This window comes from Ranitomeya variabilis, chromosome 4 (assembly GCF_051348905.1).
Source record: "Ranitomeya variabilis isolate aRanVar5 chromosome 4, aRanVar5.hap1, whole genome shotgun sequence".
NCBI lineage: Eukaryota > Metazoa > Chordata > Amphibia > Anura > Dendrobatidae > Ranitomeya > Ranitomeya variabilis.
Window position 1 is genome coordinate 208,420,265 of NC_135235.1, and position 18,375 is coordinate 208,438,639.

The 18,375-nt window shown below is 42.8% G+C and overlaps 1 protein-coding gene across 1 annotated transcript in view; it reads right to left on the bottom strand.

Moving 5' to 3' along the window:
• Positions 1-17,583, bottom strand: part of PRR12 (proline rich 12) — a 101,782-nt gene extending 84,199 nt beyond the window's left edge. Inside the window, exon 1 of the mRNA XM_077259791.1 lies at positions 17,156-17,583. Coding sequence (XP_077115906.1) covers positions 17,156-17,241 — 86 coding nt within the window. The 5' untranslated portion in view covers positions 17,242-17,583. The remainder of the gene's footprint in view (positions 1-17,155) is intronic.
• Positions 17,584-18,375: the final 792 nt, after the last annotated feature.

The following is an 18,375-nucleotide window of genomic DNA, read 5'->3' on the forward strand; positions in this document are numbered from 1 at the left end:
CTCCAATGTTTAGGCACACAGGGGCTCTCCAAACGCGACATGGTGTCCGCTAATGATTGGAGCTAATTTTCCATTCAAAAAGCCAAATGGCGTGCCTTCCCTTCCGAGCCCTGCCGTGCGCCCAAACAGTGGTTTACCCCCACATATGGGGTATCATCGTACTCAGAACAAACTGGACAAAAACATTTGGGGTCCAATTTCTCCTATTACCCTTGGGAAAATAAAAAATTCTGGGCTAAAAATCATTTTTGAGGAAAGAAAAATTATTTTTTTATTTTCACGGCTCTGCGTTATAAACTTCTGTGAAGCACCTGGGGGTTATAAGTGCTCACTATGCATCTAGATAAGTTTCTTGGGGGGTCTAGTTTCCAAAATGGGGTCACTTGTAGGGGAGCTCCAATGTTTAGGCACACAGGGGCTCTCCAAACGCGACATGGTGTCCGCTAACGATTGGAGCTAATTTTCCATTCAAAAAGTCAAATTGCACGCCTCCCCTTCCGAGCCTTGCCGTGCACCCAAACAGTGGTTTACCCCCACATATGAGGTATCGGCATACTCAGGAGAAATTGCCCAACAAATTTTAGGATCCATTTTATCCTGTTGCCCATGTGAAAATGAAAGAATTGAGGCTAAAAGAAATTTTGTGTGAAAAAAAAGTACTTTTTCATTTTTGCGGATCAATTTGTGAAGCACCTGGGGGTTTAAAGTGCTCACTATGCCTCTGGATGAGTTCCTTGGGGGGTCTAGTTTCCAAAATGTGGTCACTTGTGGAGGAGCTCCAATGTTTAGGCACACAGGAGCTTTCCAAACGCGACATGGTGTCCGCTAACGAAGGAGATAATTTTCCATTCAAAAAGTCAAATGGCGCTCCTTCCCTTCCGAGCCTTACCATGTGCCCAAACAGTGGTTTACCCCCACATGTGAGGTATTGGTGTACTCAGGAGAAATTGCCCAACAAAATTTAGGATCCATTTTATCCTGTTGCCCATGTGAAAATGAAAAAATTGAGGCTAAAATAATTTTTTTGTGAAAAAAAAGTACTTTTTCATTTTTACGGATCAATTTGTGAAGCACCTGGGGGTTTAAAGTGCTCACTATGCTTCTAGATAAGTTCCTTGGGGGGTCTAGTTTCCAAAATGTGGTCACTTGTGGGGGAGCTCCAATGTTTAGGCACACGGGGGCTCTCCAAACGCGACATGGTGTCCGCTAAAGATTGGAGCCAATTTTTCATTAAAAAAGTCAAATGGCGCTCCTTCCCTTCCGAGCCCTGCCGTGCGCCCAAACAGTGGTTTACCCCCACATATGAGGTATCAGCGTACTCAGGACAAATTGGACAACAACGTCCCTGGTCCAGTTTCTCCTTTTACCCTTGGGAAAATAAAAAAATTGTTGCTAAAAGATCATTTTTGTGACTAAAAAGTTAAATGTTCATTTTTTACTTCCATGTTGCTTCTGCTGCTGTGAAACACCTGGAGGGTTAATAAACTTCTTGAATGTGGTTTTGAGCACCTTGAGGGGTGCAGTTTTTAGAATGGTGTCACTTTTGGGTATTTTCAGCCATATAGAACCCTCAAAATGACTTCAAATGTGAGGTGGTCCCTAAAAAAAATGGTTTTGTAAATTTTGTTGTAAAAATGAGAAATCACTGGTTAAATTTTAACCCTTATAACTTCCTAGCAAAAAAAAAAATTGTTTCCAAAATTGTGCTGATGTAAAGTAGACATGTGGGAAACGTTATTTATTAACTATTTTGTGTCACATAACTCTCTGGTTTAACAGAATAAAAATTCAAAATGTGAAAATTGCGAAATTTTCAAATTTTTTGCCACATTTCCGTTTTTTTCACAAATAAACTCAAAAATTATCGACCTAAATTTACCACTAACATGAAGCCCAATATGTCACGAAAAAACAATCTCAGAATCGCTAGGATCCGTTGAAGCGTTCCTGAGTTATTACCTCATAAAGGGACACTGGTCAGAATTGCAAAAAACGGCAAGGTCATTAAGGCTAAAATAGGCTGGGTCATGAAGGGGTTAAGTCCCCCTTGTTCACATCTGGCAGCTGTTAATTTGCCTCCAACACTTTTCCTTTCATTTTTTCCCCCCATTATGTAGATAGGGGCAAAATTGTTTGGTGAATTGGAAAGCGCGGGGTTAAAATTTCACCTCACAACATAGCTTTGACGCTCTCAGGGTCCAGACGTGTGACTGTGCAAAATTTTGTGGCTGTAGCTGCGACGGTTCAGATGCCAATCCCGGACATACACACATACATACATACACACATTCAGATATATATATATAATTTTTTTTTTTATTTATTTTTTTTTTTTTTTGGGGGGGGGGGGGCTAAAGATAATTTTTGCTAATTATTTTATTTATTTTTTTTAATGTATGTATTTAAGGGGCCGTGTGGATTTGCAGCTATACAGCATTATAGAGTATCCAGAAACAAATAATGATAATTTAAAATAAACATGCGCCAAATGGCATGTCTGATTTCATCCATGAACCCATCTTCAGGCTTCATTCAGACTGCTGTTTTCTTTAATTTTTTTTTTTCTGTGGCAAAAAAATGCATCGATTTTGCTGTGATTTTTGAAAACTGCAGCAAGATGGTGCAAAACTGCTGCACCTATAGTCAGAAAGGCACAAAAACTGCAAGGTGTGAATGCGGCTTAAGGGCTTATTCACAAGTCAGTTTTTCTCTAACGAGAGCTCTCTGGATAGAAATCACACCGATGATAGTTTATGGGGTAGTTCATAAGTCCTATTTTTCCCTCGGACCATGTGGTCCTCAGAAAAGCAAAGAGACATATCCGATATTCATCAGAATGTCAAATCAAAGCTGCCATCAATGGATCTGAAAAAAAAAAAATATATATATATATATATATATATATAGCACTCGGATGCCACCCATGTGCTGTTTTTCATGGACATTATACGTTTGAGAAATTATCATTTTTCTTTCATCTAAGGCTGCGTTCACATGTACAGTAATAGTAATCCCAAAACAGAGAAAAAAAAAATGGAAGTGTGAAAGACCGCTAAGGGTGCAATTAAAGCGGACGGTAATTGGGAACCATTGTTTCCCTAATTATCGTCCAGTCTAAACACGCTGACGATCATCTGATCAACAAGAAAAATGTTCATTCCTTGGGTGAAATGATTAAAAAAAAAAAAAAAAAAAACGCTCGTTATTCTCGGCAGCACATTGACCAGAGTAAACAGGACATGTGCTGCCGAGAATATTGATATTCTATGAGCACAGGACGATTGCATTAACAGTTGTTCTGTGTGCAGGAAAATACTGGTGACCGATCTAAACAGGTTATTAAACAACAGCTGATTGGTTTGGTTTGTAGTTTAAGTGCAGCGGTCGGCCAGTGGAAATGGACCCTAACGGTATGTTCCTAGTTGTAAGTGGGACTTCAAGTAAGCCATAAGAATTAAGATAGGCCATTAATATCACCTCTGGAGCAAGGAGTTTCTCCATCCAGTCCCGCCCCCGCGGCGTCCCATGCAGTCCCACCCCCGCGGCATCCCATCCAGTCCCGCGGCATCCCATCCAGTCCCGCCCCCGCGGCGTCACATCCAGTCCCGCCCCCGAGGCTTTACATCCAGTCCCGCCCCCCGAGGCTTTACATCCAGTCCCGCCCCCCGAGGCTTTACATCCAGTCCCGCCCCCCGAGGCTTTACATCCAGTCCCGCCCCCCGAGGCTTTACATCCAGTCCCGCCCCCCGAGGCTTCACATCCAGTCCCGCCCCCCGAGGCTTCACATCCAGTCCCGCCCCCCGAGGCTTCACATCCAGTCCCGCCCCCCGAGGCTTCACATCCAGTCCCGCCCCCCGAGGCTTCACATCCAGTCCCGCCCCCCGAGGCTTTACATCCAGTCCCGCCCCCGAGGCTTCACATCCAGTCCCGCCCCCCGAGGCTTCACATCCAGTCCCGCCCCCCGAGGCTTCACATCCAGTCCCGCCCCCCGAGGCTTCACATCCAGTCCCGCCCCCCGAGGCTTCACATCCAGTCCCGCCCCCCGAGGCTTCACATCCAGTCCCGCCCCTGCGGCGTCCCATCCAGTTCTGCCCCTGCGGCAACCCATCCAGTCCAGGCCCTGCAGTGTTCCATCCAGTCCCGCCCCTGAGGCGTCCCATCCAGTCCCGCCCCTGCAGAACAGCTGTTTGAAGGGATCATAACACTCTACTTTGGCACTTCGTCCCCTCTTTAGTTTAACAGGAGCAGCTTCGCACTTTTAGTGGTGGCTGTGCCTCGTAGTATTATTATTATTAGTAGTAGTAGTAGTAAAAGGATCAATATTAGTTTCGGGGGTTTAAAAAAACAAAAAGGCAGAATTACTATTTAAAAAAAAAACACAACTCAACGCTCCTGTACTGTATATACGGAAAAAAAATAGTTATTAAAGGATTTCCAACATAACTTATACACAACACTACGCCCGCATCGTGCACTATTGTATTTCAGAAATGAATATAAATGGAAGGAACTGAATAAAGTACGAAAGTCGCGGGGACAGAACAACATTTGGATTACTGCATGCCGTAAATTCCATTTTTATCATCGCGTGATGACAATTCGTCACCAAATATTTTACTGCGTTTTGTGGTTTTTATGACAACTTAAAGTTAACACAAAGTAATGTAAAAAAAAAAGATAAAAAAAGGAAATTTAAAAAATAAAATAAAAAGTCTACTGTATATATTTTTTAGTAGAGATAAACCATCCTTGGCAAAAACTCTGCCACCAATGCATCTAAAATAAAATAAATAATAATAAAATCAGGGTATGTTCACACTCTGGGGTTTTGCAGAGTGTGAGAGTGTGTATAAAAAAAAAATGCAGTGTTTTACAGCACTAGCAAAGTGAAGGAGCTGTCCTGCCAAGACAAAGTGAAGAAAAAGCCGCTGCAGATTCTCCACATGTGAACACACCCTTACGGCCTTAGACAGACCGAGCAATTGGCTGACCGATATTTCTACTGACTCCACATCGGTCAAGCGTTCCGGATTTTTCCTATGATCGCCGCCACCGGTGGCGGAGAACAAAAGGATCAGCTGTTGAACGTCCAATGCGGCAGATCCTTCTCTCTTCCAACAGAAAATCTTCACACCTTGGTTTTTTTTTCTATGCTTTTTTTTTTTTTTTTTTTTTTTTTAATTCCTTGCATGAAAAACACCTGTTTTGATGCTTATTTTTCTTTATTTTCTTTATTTTTCTTAAGCTCAATGATGAAAAACTGCAATAAAAACGCTGAAAAAATTAAATTTACACCACGGGTCAAAAGATGCAAAAAAAACAAACAAACAAAAAAAAGAAAAAAAAAAAAATCACACTTGTGAATGAGGTTTTGGAAATATTCTGTTTGCTTTTTTACCCCCTATAAAAAAAAGGAAAAAAGCATAACAAATGCTAAACATTCAAGGCAGGCGAAAAATCTCAATTGGGGAATACAAAAAAAAAATAAAAAATTAAAAACATATGAAATCTGCACCAAGAATGCATAAAAAATATGGGAAAAATCTTTAAAAAAAATGATGCAACAAACAATAATCGGGGAAGATTTCTATGATGCAGACACCTGCAGAAAAGAAGGCGGACCTGGCTAGGACGGTGGTCACACCGGTATCACAGTCCGCTCAGGGTGCATTTAATTTCAGGCTGTTTTTGTGTCTTTTCCGCATACATACAGTGTGGAGGGAGGGGGAATATTTACACATTTGGCCTGAATAAGCAGCCAATCAGGTAACAGCTGGCAACCGGAACTGCCATTCTGCTTCTGGCATTCCAGCTCCAGGCCTCGCGGTGCAGACAGGGAACAACTGAGGACGTGACCCACACAGTAAAGGAACATGGAAGATCACTTTTTTTTTTTTTTTTGGGAAAAAAAAAAAAAAAAAAAAATTATATATATATATATATATATATATATATATATATATATATATATATATATATATATATATATATATATATATATATATATATATATATATATATTATTTTTTTATAAATATAATATAGATTTTAAAAAATATATAAATTATACATATATTTTATTTTTTTATTAACATATATATTTAAAATAAGTGATTAATATACATTAATAAAAAATAAAATATATATATATATATATATATATATATATATATATATATATATATACACATACATATATACATACACATATACATACACACATACATACACACACACATATTTATTTAAAAAAATTATATATATTATAAATATTGTTTTTTATTTTTTAAACAATGAGACACTCGGTGCCCAAGTCACTAAAAAGCCATTTTCCCAATGTGTAGAATTGGCCAAACCCAAACTCACACCAGCCTGTGCCATATTTACATTAACCCGCATTTGCTCATGACCTAACGTAAGAGTAAAACTTATTTTTTTTCTACTCCCTTTTTATTTTTTTCCCATGTATTTGTTTTACTTCCTCCCCCACATCTGTCATCAACTCTCACATCCTCTCCTGTTTATCAGATAGAAAACTCAAGCATGCGTGAATGGCATTATGTCATCAGAAACGCTGGCAGACATGGCAGAGGTGTGGCTGCTCCTCGCTCCTGTGTGCAAAACTACTGGGAGGAGAAAAAAAAAAAAGGAAACCCTAAAAAAAAAAAAAAAATGCTTTGTCGTGCTCGAATGATATGTTCCGAGTCCCCGCGGCTGCATGTCTCGTGGCTGTAAGACAGGCGCAACACATGCAGGAATTTCCTGTTTGTTGGGTAATCCCTGCATATGTTGCGCCTGTCGAACAGGAGCGAGACATGCAGCCGCGGGGACTCGAACATATCATTCGAGCACGCCGAAGACACTTGGTTAGCACCCAAGCATGGCGGATAGACATTCAATAAATCAGTGTATACAAATTATCTTGAATATTTAATTTCCCTGAGAATGATGCATGGGTTTTAAGTCTCCTCACTCTGACATGCCACTCTCCACAAGGAGAAACGTTACCCCTTGGAAGCCAATAAATCAGGATACAAATCTGTGCCCAGTCTCTTACCATACATACTTGGAAGTGAAGAAATACTGCAGATTGCGCAGAAAGTTTACAAACTTAGGAGGCCCAATTCATTATTGCATTTGCACCTTTCTTTTTCTCCAGTTTTTGCAATACAAAGAAAGAAATTGACAAATGATAAATTAGCCCCATGATGCCCAATACTCCTTAGGCCGCATTCATACATCCAACATTCACAGTAGGTGTTTGGACAGGTGAGGGTCTCCTGACCTGAACACAATATAGGAATAGAGAAGGCTGTTGAGTTTTGAGTGTGAACCCTCGTGACTGCTCCTCATATCAAGGTCCATTCACACAATGAAAGTCGGATATGTGACACCAGCCTTTATATGTGTCCAAGGCCAGCATGACGTAGCCTAAAAAGGAAAACGCCGCTGTCGCACTTGTCTGGTCCCATGTTCAGACATGTTGAAATCCAACACGTCCAACCCTTCTTTCTCTTGACATCAGTTGCAGGCAGGGCTGTGGAGCCCATTTTGGTGGAGTCAGAGTCATGGAAATTGAGGAGTTGGAGGTTTGGCTAACCAACTCCACAGCCCTGGTTGCAGGTGCAAATCTGTCCACACACATGAGATAGCTGCTGTTTGGGAAATGGCCATTTCTCCTGACTCCCCCATAAATATGAACGCTCATGGTGTGAGAGGAGAAAGCCGATGTCAAGACTCCTCTTTCAGAGGCTTACCTTCCCTGAAAACATTAAAATCTGCTCAATCCTTCTCTTCCACAACATCATCTGTCAGTATAGAATCAGGGGGTCCACACATCGGATGGCAGCTCATTCCAGCTGAAAAGGAGGGGTTCGGCCAACTTTTGTCTACTGTGTACGGAGGTCTTAGGGCATTGATGACCCTTTCTGAAGAAAGACCACCAAAGTGTGATCAGTCTAGGAACATTTAAGACAACAGGACTAAAAAGGGATCAACAGACATTAGACTCTGCTGATCTCTAGGTGTATGGGGCCTTCAACAGATGATCTCGGGAGAGATAAGGTTTGTCGGTGGCTCTCTCAGAGAACATGGGAACTCTTGGCAGAGTGAGCGGCTCTTGTGTATAAGAGAGTCGGGGGAGACAGTTGGCAGAAGAACGATCTATGAAGTGTAATGGGGGCTTAAAGAGGTTGTCCACTACTTTTTCACTGATGACCTGTCCGAAGAATAGGTCATCAATGTCTCATCGGCTGGGGTCCAACACCTGCCGATTACGGTAGCTATTATCGGTGTCACTTGAGGAGCTGGACGTCTTTAGTAGTGACCGAGGCTTACTGTACATCTGCCTCCCATTGTGTAGCTACCATCAGAAGACAAAGCAGATCCACATGTGAGTATTTCCAGCCGACACCGATAACATCTGATCAGTGAGGGTGTCGGACGATCGGACATTGATGACCTGTCCTAAGGATAGGTCATCAATGAAAAAGTAGTGGACAACCTCTTTAAATCTCATATTGAATCTGGAGTGTCTTACTCTATGGACCAAAACTGGAGTAGAAATCAACCATTTTCACAAATTTCCCACAAAGGCTAGTTTCACGCTTAGGACATTCACAATTAGAGAACTGACCAGTCGGAGATCTCCTGGACCTGAAATCCATAGCCTCATTTATGCCCACAAAGCTGCCGAGCATGGGACAGTAGACCCTTGGCCGGCCCGTACATTGTGGTCTATACTTGGAGGGTGTCTATGCCCACAAAGCTGCAGAGCATGGGACAGTAGACCCTTGGCCGGCCCGTACATTGTGGTCTATACTTGGAGGGTGTCTATACCCACAAAGCTGCAGAGCATGGGACAGTAGACCCTTGACCGGCCCGTACATTGTGGTCTATACTTGGAGGGTGTCTATGCCCACAAAGCTGCAGAGCATGGGACAGTAGACCCTTGCCCGGCCCGTACATTACTTGGACGGTGAATGTTGGATGTGTGAACAGTCACATCCATGAGAAAAGATTGTTTTTCACAGGTGTCTTCCTACATATCTCCGTTGACTTTTACCAATGGATCAGTTTAAAAAAAACCGGATGGAACGCTGTCGTACATCGCCAATCTTCCGTCCATTGTATACGGATCCCACTAGACTTTAATGGTCGATCTGCAAAATCGGATGAGAATAGGACATGCTCTCAGATCCGTGATTTTAAAGGATGCCTGAATACATAAAGTGATGTCCGAAAAAAAAAGTGTGGAAATGGCAGAAATGCTGTGGAAAAAAAAATAGGCAATCCACAGCAAAATCTGTAGTGAAAATTACGGATTTGCATGCTGATTTTGCCTCTTTGCTAATTTTTCCCAAAGATCTGCGGCAAATTTGCCGAACGCATCAATAATATGTAACACTACTGGAATCTTGGCAAAAATGTAACAAAATATGAAAATAATATGGCGTCCCTTGTGTCCCATGGCTGTATTTGGGGGTCTGATCCTCCCACAGACAGTGCGAGGACGGAGGCCTGCTGTCTATATACAGCGAAGACAGGAGAAATTCGACATAAACGCGTGTGACAGCCTCTTCCTCCAGCGATCAGGAAGTGGCGGAACGTCAGGCCGCAGCCAATCTCCAGCCGGCGGATCTATAACCTGCCTTTCTCATGGTATTAGTCTTAATTAGTCTTTGTGTCAGGAGCGTTCTTCTTCCTCTTAAATTTCGGATAATTAATGCTGGAAATGAAAGCAGCGGCTAGAGATGAAGGAAAAAAAAAAAAAAAAAAAAAAAAAAAAAGAATTCAGCCATATGCCTCATGTTCATTTCTCACCTTCTACGAAGGTGGTCCTCGCATCCGGGGACGTCGACACTTATTAACGGAGACATTTTAACCCGTGGCCCCAATGGATTAAATGCTCTAATCGGAACGGCGCCTTAGGCATTAGAATATTGTACAATCCCCGCTCCGGTACTTAGAAGATTAAACCAGTCAGGGGCCTGGAAATGCTGGGTTACTAACCCATGCGACATACGTCCATACCCAGGCCTTTTATTTTTTTAGAATTTTAGCTGAAAGTCTTCACTCCTGGGTGACTCAAAGGTCGAGTTTAAATCCGAGCGAGAGATAAAATGATTACCAGGTAAATCCTGAGTGCTCGGGGTGAACGTGGAAGACGTCTCTTAGTGATAATGCTCCTAACACCACGGCAAAAAATAAAAAAAAAGTTAAAAAAAAACCTCTGTCCCCTGAAGCAATTTGTTTAAACAACCTGAACTTTACTCCTTCTCCCCAGGTCCGATGCAGTCTCCTGATGTCAACCAATCAGTGAGCTCAGAGGCTTGTGCCGGCAACTCAAGCAGAGCTGCTGAGCTCAATGATTGGCCGCAGCGCTGTTAACGGGATATCAGCGCTGCAGACAATAATAGACACAGAGAGAGGGGGACACTCAGAGCTGGACCTGGGGAGGACGAATTAAGTCCCCCATACATTTTATACTAATGTCGTCTGAATCCGGCAATATCGACAGGTTCAGCCAACTGTTACGTGGTTGGGGGCAAGTGGATTGGACATGCACAATTTCAGACTACTGATCGCGTTGTTCTCCCAGAGGTAAGCAGCCGGCCCACTTTTTTTTTTTTTAATAAATCCCTTTAAGAGTATGGACTTGTTTTTTCCACAGCAACAAAATCTGCACCAAATAGTCCAGATTTACGTATGGAAACTTCAAGACTGCGGCAAAGGACAATTTTTGTTGTAGATTTTCTCCGCTGTATGTGTATGAGATATTGTAAAAAAAAATTATTTATTTTTTTTTTTTTAAGTATATTTTGCAAAAATTTTGCAAAAAAAAAACAAACAAAACAATATGACAGTAACATGTGAATATACCCTAAGGCCTCAACATATTTCATGGTCCATATTCGAGCTGGCCAAAAGTCTCCTGACATACAGATGAAGCTGTAGGTTCGGTTGAGGAGACCGTATACAGACTGTAACATCCGCAGCCGAATACTGAGCGCAAAAGAAACTTGCAGCTGCGATATTCTTATCTATCAGGAATAGGATATTAGAACCAATCAAAAAGAATTTTCCCAGAGGAAATTCATTCCAACCAATGGTCACATACATTGTATTTTAGGTACTAATTAAAAGCTCGGATCTCCAGGCCGCATTCATCCTTTGCTTTTTCAAGTCCTTTTTTTTTTTTTTAATTCGTTGTCCCCTTTGGTGCCCACGGGTTCACGAATTTTGTGCAAAAAAAAATGCTCATTTTTTTTGTATGATCAGTGAAATTTTTGCACGCTTTTAACATTTATGCAAAAATTTCAGCGGCACAAATTATAAGCCAGTTGCTCCTTTACGACTTTATTAAAAAGTTGCAAGTGAATGGGCCGCAAGCTTACAAGAAAAAAAAAAAAAAAAAAACATAAAAAAAGGACAAAAAAAGACACAAATTAAAGGAAAAATTTAGAGCAAAAATAAAAAAAAAATGCCTTAAAGTGGAAACAAATCAGATTAAAAAAAATGCAATAAGGAAAGGGGTTGAATGGGGAAAATTAAGAAAGGTAAGAAGTGAGATCTGTAACCACTGAAGGAATGAAGAATGGCGCGGAGAGCGATTTACATTGCAGGGGCACGATGGCGCTTTCTACCGGACCTACAGACAAACTCCTGGTCTTCTTCCAACGCAAAGACCTCGAGTGTAATTAGCAATGATTTATCTGTATAACTGCGAGTGGGCCGCACATCGCTTCCAGTGAAATTGGATCTTGGGGGCCACAGCACAGGAGGGATGGAGACACCTGTTATGTATCCCTGCCAGAAACCATCGCAAATCCTCCGGCTACCAGATCCACTAGGAAAGGAAAAGGCGTTAGGTCACGACGCTGGGTTCCCGGCCAACATACTCAGGGATTTGGAGGTGGCACCCAACTTACACACCTGTTACCTTCCCTCCTCTTACAAGGGAACACCGTGTCTTTCAATAACTGGAAGCCCCACCGGTTGTATGTTTAAGGACCTTACTCACCCTCCCCAGGCCAGTGTCTTATTGAGCTGACGTCATGTCGACAATCAGTCAGCTCAGCGGCTCAACCTGGGAAGACCGCTGAGCTCACTGATTGCTATCAGAGTATCAGAGACTTATAACTGGACCTGAGGAGGGTGAGTATAGCCCAGTTTAGTTTTTTTTTTTTCTTTTAAACAAACTATACTTTGGGGTTTAAACATTTGTGCCATCCTACAGAGGACGTATATATGTTACCATTTTGCAGACAAATTATTAGGGGGTGGCTGTGGAGTCGGAGTCAGAGCCCATTTTGGTGGAGTCGGTGTCATGGAAATTGAGAGGTTTGGCTTACCGACTGAACAGCCCTGTCAGGAGTCGGAGTCGTGGAGTTGGAGCCCATTTTGGTGGAGTCGGTGCCATGGAAATTGAGGAGTCGGGGGTCGCAGGTTTGGCTTACCGACTCCACAGCCCTGGTGGCATAAAAGCAGCACTGATTATCAAGCCCTTAAAATAATAGGCGCTCGTTTGGATTTATGCTTCCTCATCAGCAGGCTACACTTTATAGGCCTCATTCAGACGTCCGATTTTTGTGATTTTTCCCAGATAGCAGCTGTACCAGTCTGTAGGACCACTCACATGTCCGTGATTTTTCAGTCCACGTAAAATATCAGAGATCCGATTTTGATCTCAAAATTAACAATGAAATTTTCATGGACTTTCAGAACGGAGACTTTATTTTTTTATTTTCTCCATTACGAGAACATGGGATGATAGCAAAATAATCGGTCCTATTTTCTCATACATGACAAATAAAAAAATAATCGTATGTCTCAATGAGTCAAACAACATCTACCCTGTACCATACCTGTTCACATTTATCCTGTGCACTACGCTGGGGTCTCCATCTTCACACGCCTCCCAAAAAAAACAAACAACAGTCAGACAGAGAAGTCCCGGATACCACAAAACGGAAGATGAAGTCACTTGTGCACCATCTGGCCATTGTCTTTAGCCAGCAACAACAACGTGGTCGACCACCATAAGTACTTAGGTGGTCCATCCTTATACTTCTAGGCCTGAACACCAGGCACATTTAGTGCCGGAACATTTCTGCAAGTACAGCAATATGGTTTTCTGAGCAAATATAACACAACCCACAAAGACGGTTCACTTCCTGGGCTCCGGCGGGGCCTTTTATTTGGCTAGTCAGTGTCTAATGTGGTATCTCATGTACTTGGCAAGTAGCTGCCTCTCGGCACGTTGTCATCGACGAAGACCCGAACTGTTAAAAAAAAAAGTACAAGACTATGGACCCTCAAGCGCCCAGACTGCAAAATGTTCAGCAACCACAAAACTCTACAAAAGCATCTTCCTTTCCACCTTATAGCAAGTAACCACATACTGACAAGAATACGGCCTTCTCGTCTGTAATCACCCGCACTGCCGGCCCTGCCCAGGAACTCAACCTTCACACAGGGACACCGGACACATATTTTCTCATGTAATTATCACATTATGTGCACGTAAGTTACTTAAATATGACTTACAATGAAATAAACAGCTGAATGAATGGAGGCCTCGAGGGCAGGGTGAGCAGAGCCGTAATTTTGGGGTCAATAAGAGAGCTACAGAGAAACCCCAATGGTCTACTGAACTGAACCCAAAGCGGTCATCTGGCACCATTCTCTTCCACATCAGAGGAGAGTAGGGCCGATGACGTTACGACCCCACATGAATGGATCTCAGTATCATCGAAGCAGAAGTAAGTGGCACCAGATGACCCATCTGATTATTTGCAGAACCCATTCACCGATTTAAGGCTGAGTCACACATAACGATATCGTTAACGTTAGACCAGAAGACCATCTGATGTGGTCACCAAAAGTCCAGCCACTGAGGCCAAAATTATACCCCCTTTAAAAAAAATGGGGATTTAGGTTGGTCCAGAAGACCATCTGATGTGTATGGAGGCTGACAGAAGTATCTGGCAGCAGATTTCTCCTCTCTCCCCAATGAAGCCTCTGCCGAGCCAAGCACTGGGGTAGGAGGTAGAGATCAGTGTCTGCTAAGCGAAAGTCCAATTGACGGAGCAAGATCACCAAAAGTCCAACTACTGAGGCCAAAATGCAGACTGTACCCGGACCCACATAGTTTTATTGATCCACGAGACTCGTAGCGCGTCCTATTTTCATCCGTTTTGTGGCTCCTTCACCCAATAAAGTCCATATAATATCGAAACATGGGACAGACTTGGTACTTCAGCTTTCCATCCATGATGAAACCGTTATTTCACTGATCCATTGTTAAAGTGGTTGTCCAGGTTGATAGTCTGCAGTCACGCCATGTGACTGTAGACTTGTGAATCCTCACAGAGCAAGCACCGAACACTGTCAGGATTCTCAAATCGCGAGAGGGGACGACCACGTGACTGCAAATAGGCGATCTACATACTTTCGGCCACATTCTTTGAATACGTGTAGTGGTGTGATTGTTCGCTCTTGCTGCCGGAACCGGAGAATCCTGACGACGTACGGTGCTGACGTCACGTTGACAGCACTGCAGCTAATCGCTGAGATCAGCAGCTCTGTCCGAGTAGACGGGCCGCTCAGAGATGCTGAGCTTAGTGATGGGCTGCAGCGTTGTCAAAGTAACATCAGCACTGCAGACAATACCAGACACCGGGAGATGATGCGGAAACTCAGCGCTGGACCTGTGGAAGGCGAGTAAAGAACGGGTTATTCTGTAGCCCCTTAAATGACACTAGGCCAAAGGAAGAATGACCAGAAAGATCAATCACAGACTATGGTGCCAAAAACTTTTTAGACACAGCCGACTTCTTTCCTGACAATAACCGATGGTCGCTCCTTGCCAAGTTGCACCTGACGAAACGTCCAACACAATCCTCATATATTATGTGCAATTCTTTACAAACTTTACAATCGAAGTCTCAACTAAACAACAAAACGGAAAAAAATACATCAAAAGAAAGAAGAAAAATTAAGATTTTTGGCATCTAACAACATACAGACTCAAACCAAAATTCCTTCCGAAAATGTATCCGTCAGCCATTCTCTCGTTAAGCTCGGATACATAGTTTCCCATTGTATTAATCAATCAATATATTAATTAAATTGTGGAATGGCGGCTCAATGATTGTTTTTTTGAGAGCGAGGAGGTCTGGATCGGATGGACGACTCGCGCCTCAACCTCAGGAACATCACTCACAATTGGCGCAAGGGGTCATAAGACGTCAGCGAGGGCCCAAATTACTTGTGCACCGATACATCCCATATCCTGTATTATTACATAAGCCGGGTGACAATCCCAGCGGAATACATGGCCGATATGTGACCACCCAGCTGCCAGGAACCAACAAGGACGGACAACCCAAGCGTCATAACGAGACTTATCCAAGCCATGAGCGAAAAAAAAAAGGACAATTCAAGGACTTCCATTTACTGCCAATTTTTGTGTTTTTATTTTCTTTTAAGGTTTTAGGGTTCCTTTAAGAGCAGATCCGTCAGTATATACTGCACGTCATGAAATAACACACCAAAGGTAATGACTGGAGGTGTGATTTTACCGTCATCTGCACGTGTTACGTTCCCTATTAGCGTAGCCATATCCCACTTGTAAACAACAAAATAGTCTGGGAATATCCAAAAAATAATAATAAAAATAATATAAAAAAAATTACAAATAATAATATAAAAACATGCAAAATAATATAATAAAAAATATACATATAAAATATGCAAAATAATAAATATAAATAAAACTAATAAATAATGATATAAAAATATACAAAATAATAATATAAAAATATAATAAAATATATAAAATAATAAATATAAATGATATAAAATATACAAAATAAAAATATACATAATATATAAAGTAATAATATAAATAAAAATAATGATATAAAAATATAAAAAATATAAAATATACAAAATAATAATAATATATATATATAAAATAATAATAGTAATAAAAATATAAAATATACAAAAATAATATAAAATAAATAATTATAAAAAATATAAAAATAAAAAAATTAAATAAAAAAAAATGCAAAAATAATAAAAAATAGGAATTAAAAAAAATTGCATATTCAACACCCAGTGCAATTTCTTTAATTAGGCCCCAACATACATTTGGCACATTTGGATATTTTTAATCACGCCACCATTTTTTTTTTAAAGTTTTTATTTCATATCCCTTAGCACCGGCGTTCTGTCTGAATGGCTTTGTCACTGTAATGAATTTCACCGCAATGCCTTCCATCTTTTTTTTTTTTTTCCTTCCCCCCCTCCTGCAGATAAGCATCCAGCTTTTGGTCAGGGTGGGGGAATAAAAGGGGATGCTTTCCCTTTCACAAAAAAAAAAAAAAGAAAGGGCAGCCATAATTAATACTTAGTTATGGAGGGAGGGAAGGTGGCCGCTCAGTCCCCTCCTCCTCCACACCTGGCCTTAGTATTGCATATGCAAAAAAAAATAAACAAACTGACACCCCCACAACAGAGCCCCCCATCAACCTTCACAGCAAATCAATCACCCCAAATATTTACTAAAATAAATTTAAAAAAATAATGCAACATTTGCTTTTAGACAATAGAAGCCAATTAACCCCACAAGCACTGGCATCCATGCCCTCTTTATTATTTTTATTTCCATAAATGCACCCCCAATTTTTTTTTCTTTTTTTGTTTCCAATAATCCACCCCATCCCCCTCCCCAGCTAGGAAAAAAAAAAAAAAAAGAATGAGGCAAAATGGAAGGAAATCCCTTTTGCTTGCAACGTGCTCCCTGCTGCAGACTGCAGGCCTGGAGCAGACAGGGCTGGATTCATTCTCTCTTTTTTTTTTTTTTCCTCCCTCCCGCTCCTCTTCTTCTTTTGCAACCATCAAGGAATTTGATGCGGGAGGGCGCACTCTTGCTTTTTTTAGAATGTCTGGGTGCTAATTTTTAGGGGGTCTAACCCCCCCAAGTCCTAAACTAAAATAAAGGGGGGTGTAAATGCAGCATTAGGTCAGCCCTGCAGCTCTCCCCCTCCCCCCCTCTGCCACAATGTGTGCAGCCCCCCATGTCCTGCCATGTGCCCCCCTGCACCCCACACATGGGACCCCAGCAGATGCCAGGTCCTCCTCCTACCTTGCCTTTGCCGTCCTTTCGTAACTCCATCCCGAGCCAGCTCCCAGAGGGTCTCCAAAGCCTGCGGTTGGATAATTTCTATCCATTAATTTCTCTGGAAAGGTTTTTTCAGAGGGGTCGTTTTTGTTTTCGGCCCCCCGGCTCCCCTGCCGCCCTCCTCTGCAGGCTGATCGCTTCTGCTTCCTTTCTCTCGGTCTCTCCTTCTCCTCCTGTGATCAACCAGCCCCTCCACAAAAAAAGCCACCACCTCAGACGTGGAGCTGGCTGTGGGGTCGCCCCGCGGCCGGAGAGCGCCTCAGCCCCCCACTAGGCTCGGTCTGCAAACCTTCCCGGGCGGCTGGAATACTGCGATGGGATTTTGTTTTTTTTCTCATGGTGCAGCCATTTTTGCAGTCTCTCTATGTGTCTATTTCAGCTTCCCAGCATACATTTCACTGAACTGTACAAAGGGGGAGGGGAGGAAGGAGGGAGAGGAGAAAGGCAGGAGGGAGGGAGGGAGGCAGACACACAGCCGGGGAGGAGGAGGAAGGGGCTGAGACAGGCTAAAATTACACCGGAGACAGCCTCACCACTGTACAGCTACAGCCAGGGACACCCTGCACACACTGTCTGCAGACACACACACAGCCAGGGCACCCTGCACACACTGACTGCATCTACACACAGCCAGGGACACCCTGCACACACTGTCTGCAGACACACACACAGCCAGGACCACCCTGCACACACTGTCTGCAGACACACACAGCCAGGGAACCCTGCACACACTGTCTGCAGACACACACAGCCAGGACCACCCTGCACACACTGTCTGCATCTACACACAGCCAGGGCACCCTGCACACGCTGACTGCAGACACACAGCCAGGGCACCCTGCACACACTGTCTGCAGACACACACAGCCAGGGCCACCCTGCACACACTGTCTGCAGACACACACAGCCAGGGCACCCTGCACACACTGACGCAGACACACACAGCCAGGGCACCCTGCACACACTGTCTGCAGACACACACAGCCAGGGCACCCTGCACACACTGTCTGCAGACACACACAGCCAGGGCACCCTGCACACACTGACTGCAGACACACACAGCCAGGGCACCCTGCACACACTGACTGCATCTACACACAGCCAGGGCACCCTGCACACACTGACTGCATCTACACACAGACAGGGCACCCTGCACACACTGACTGCATCTACACACAGCCAGG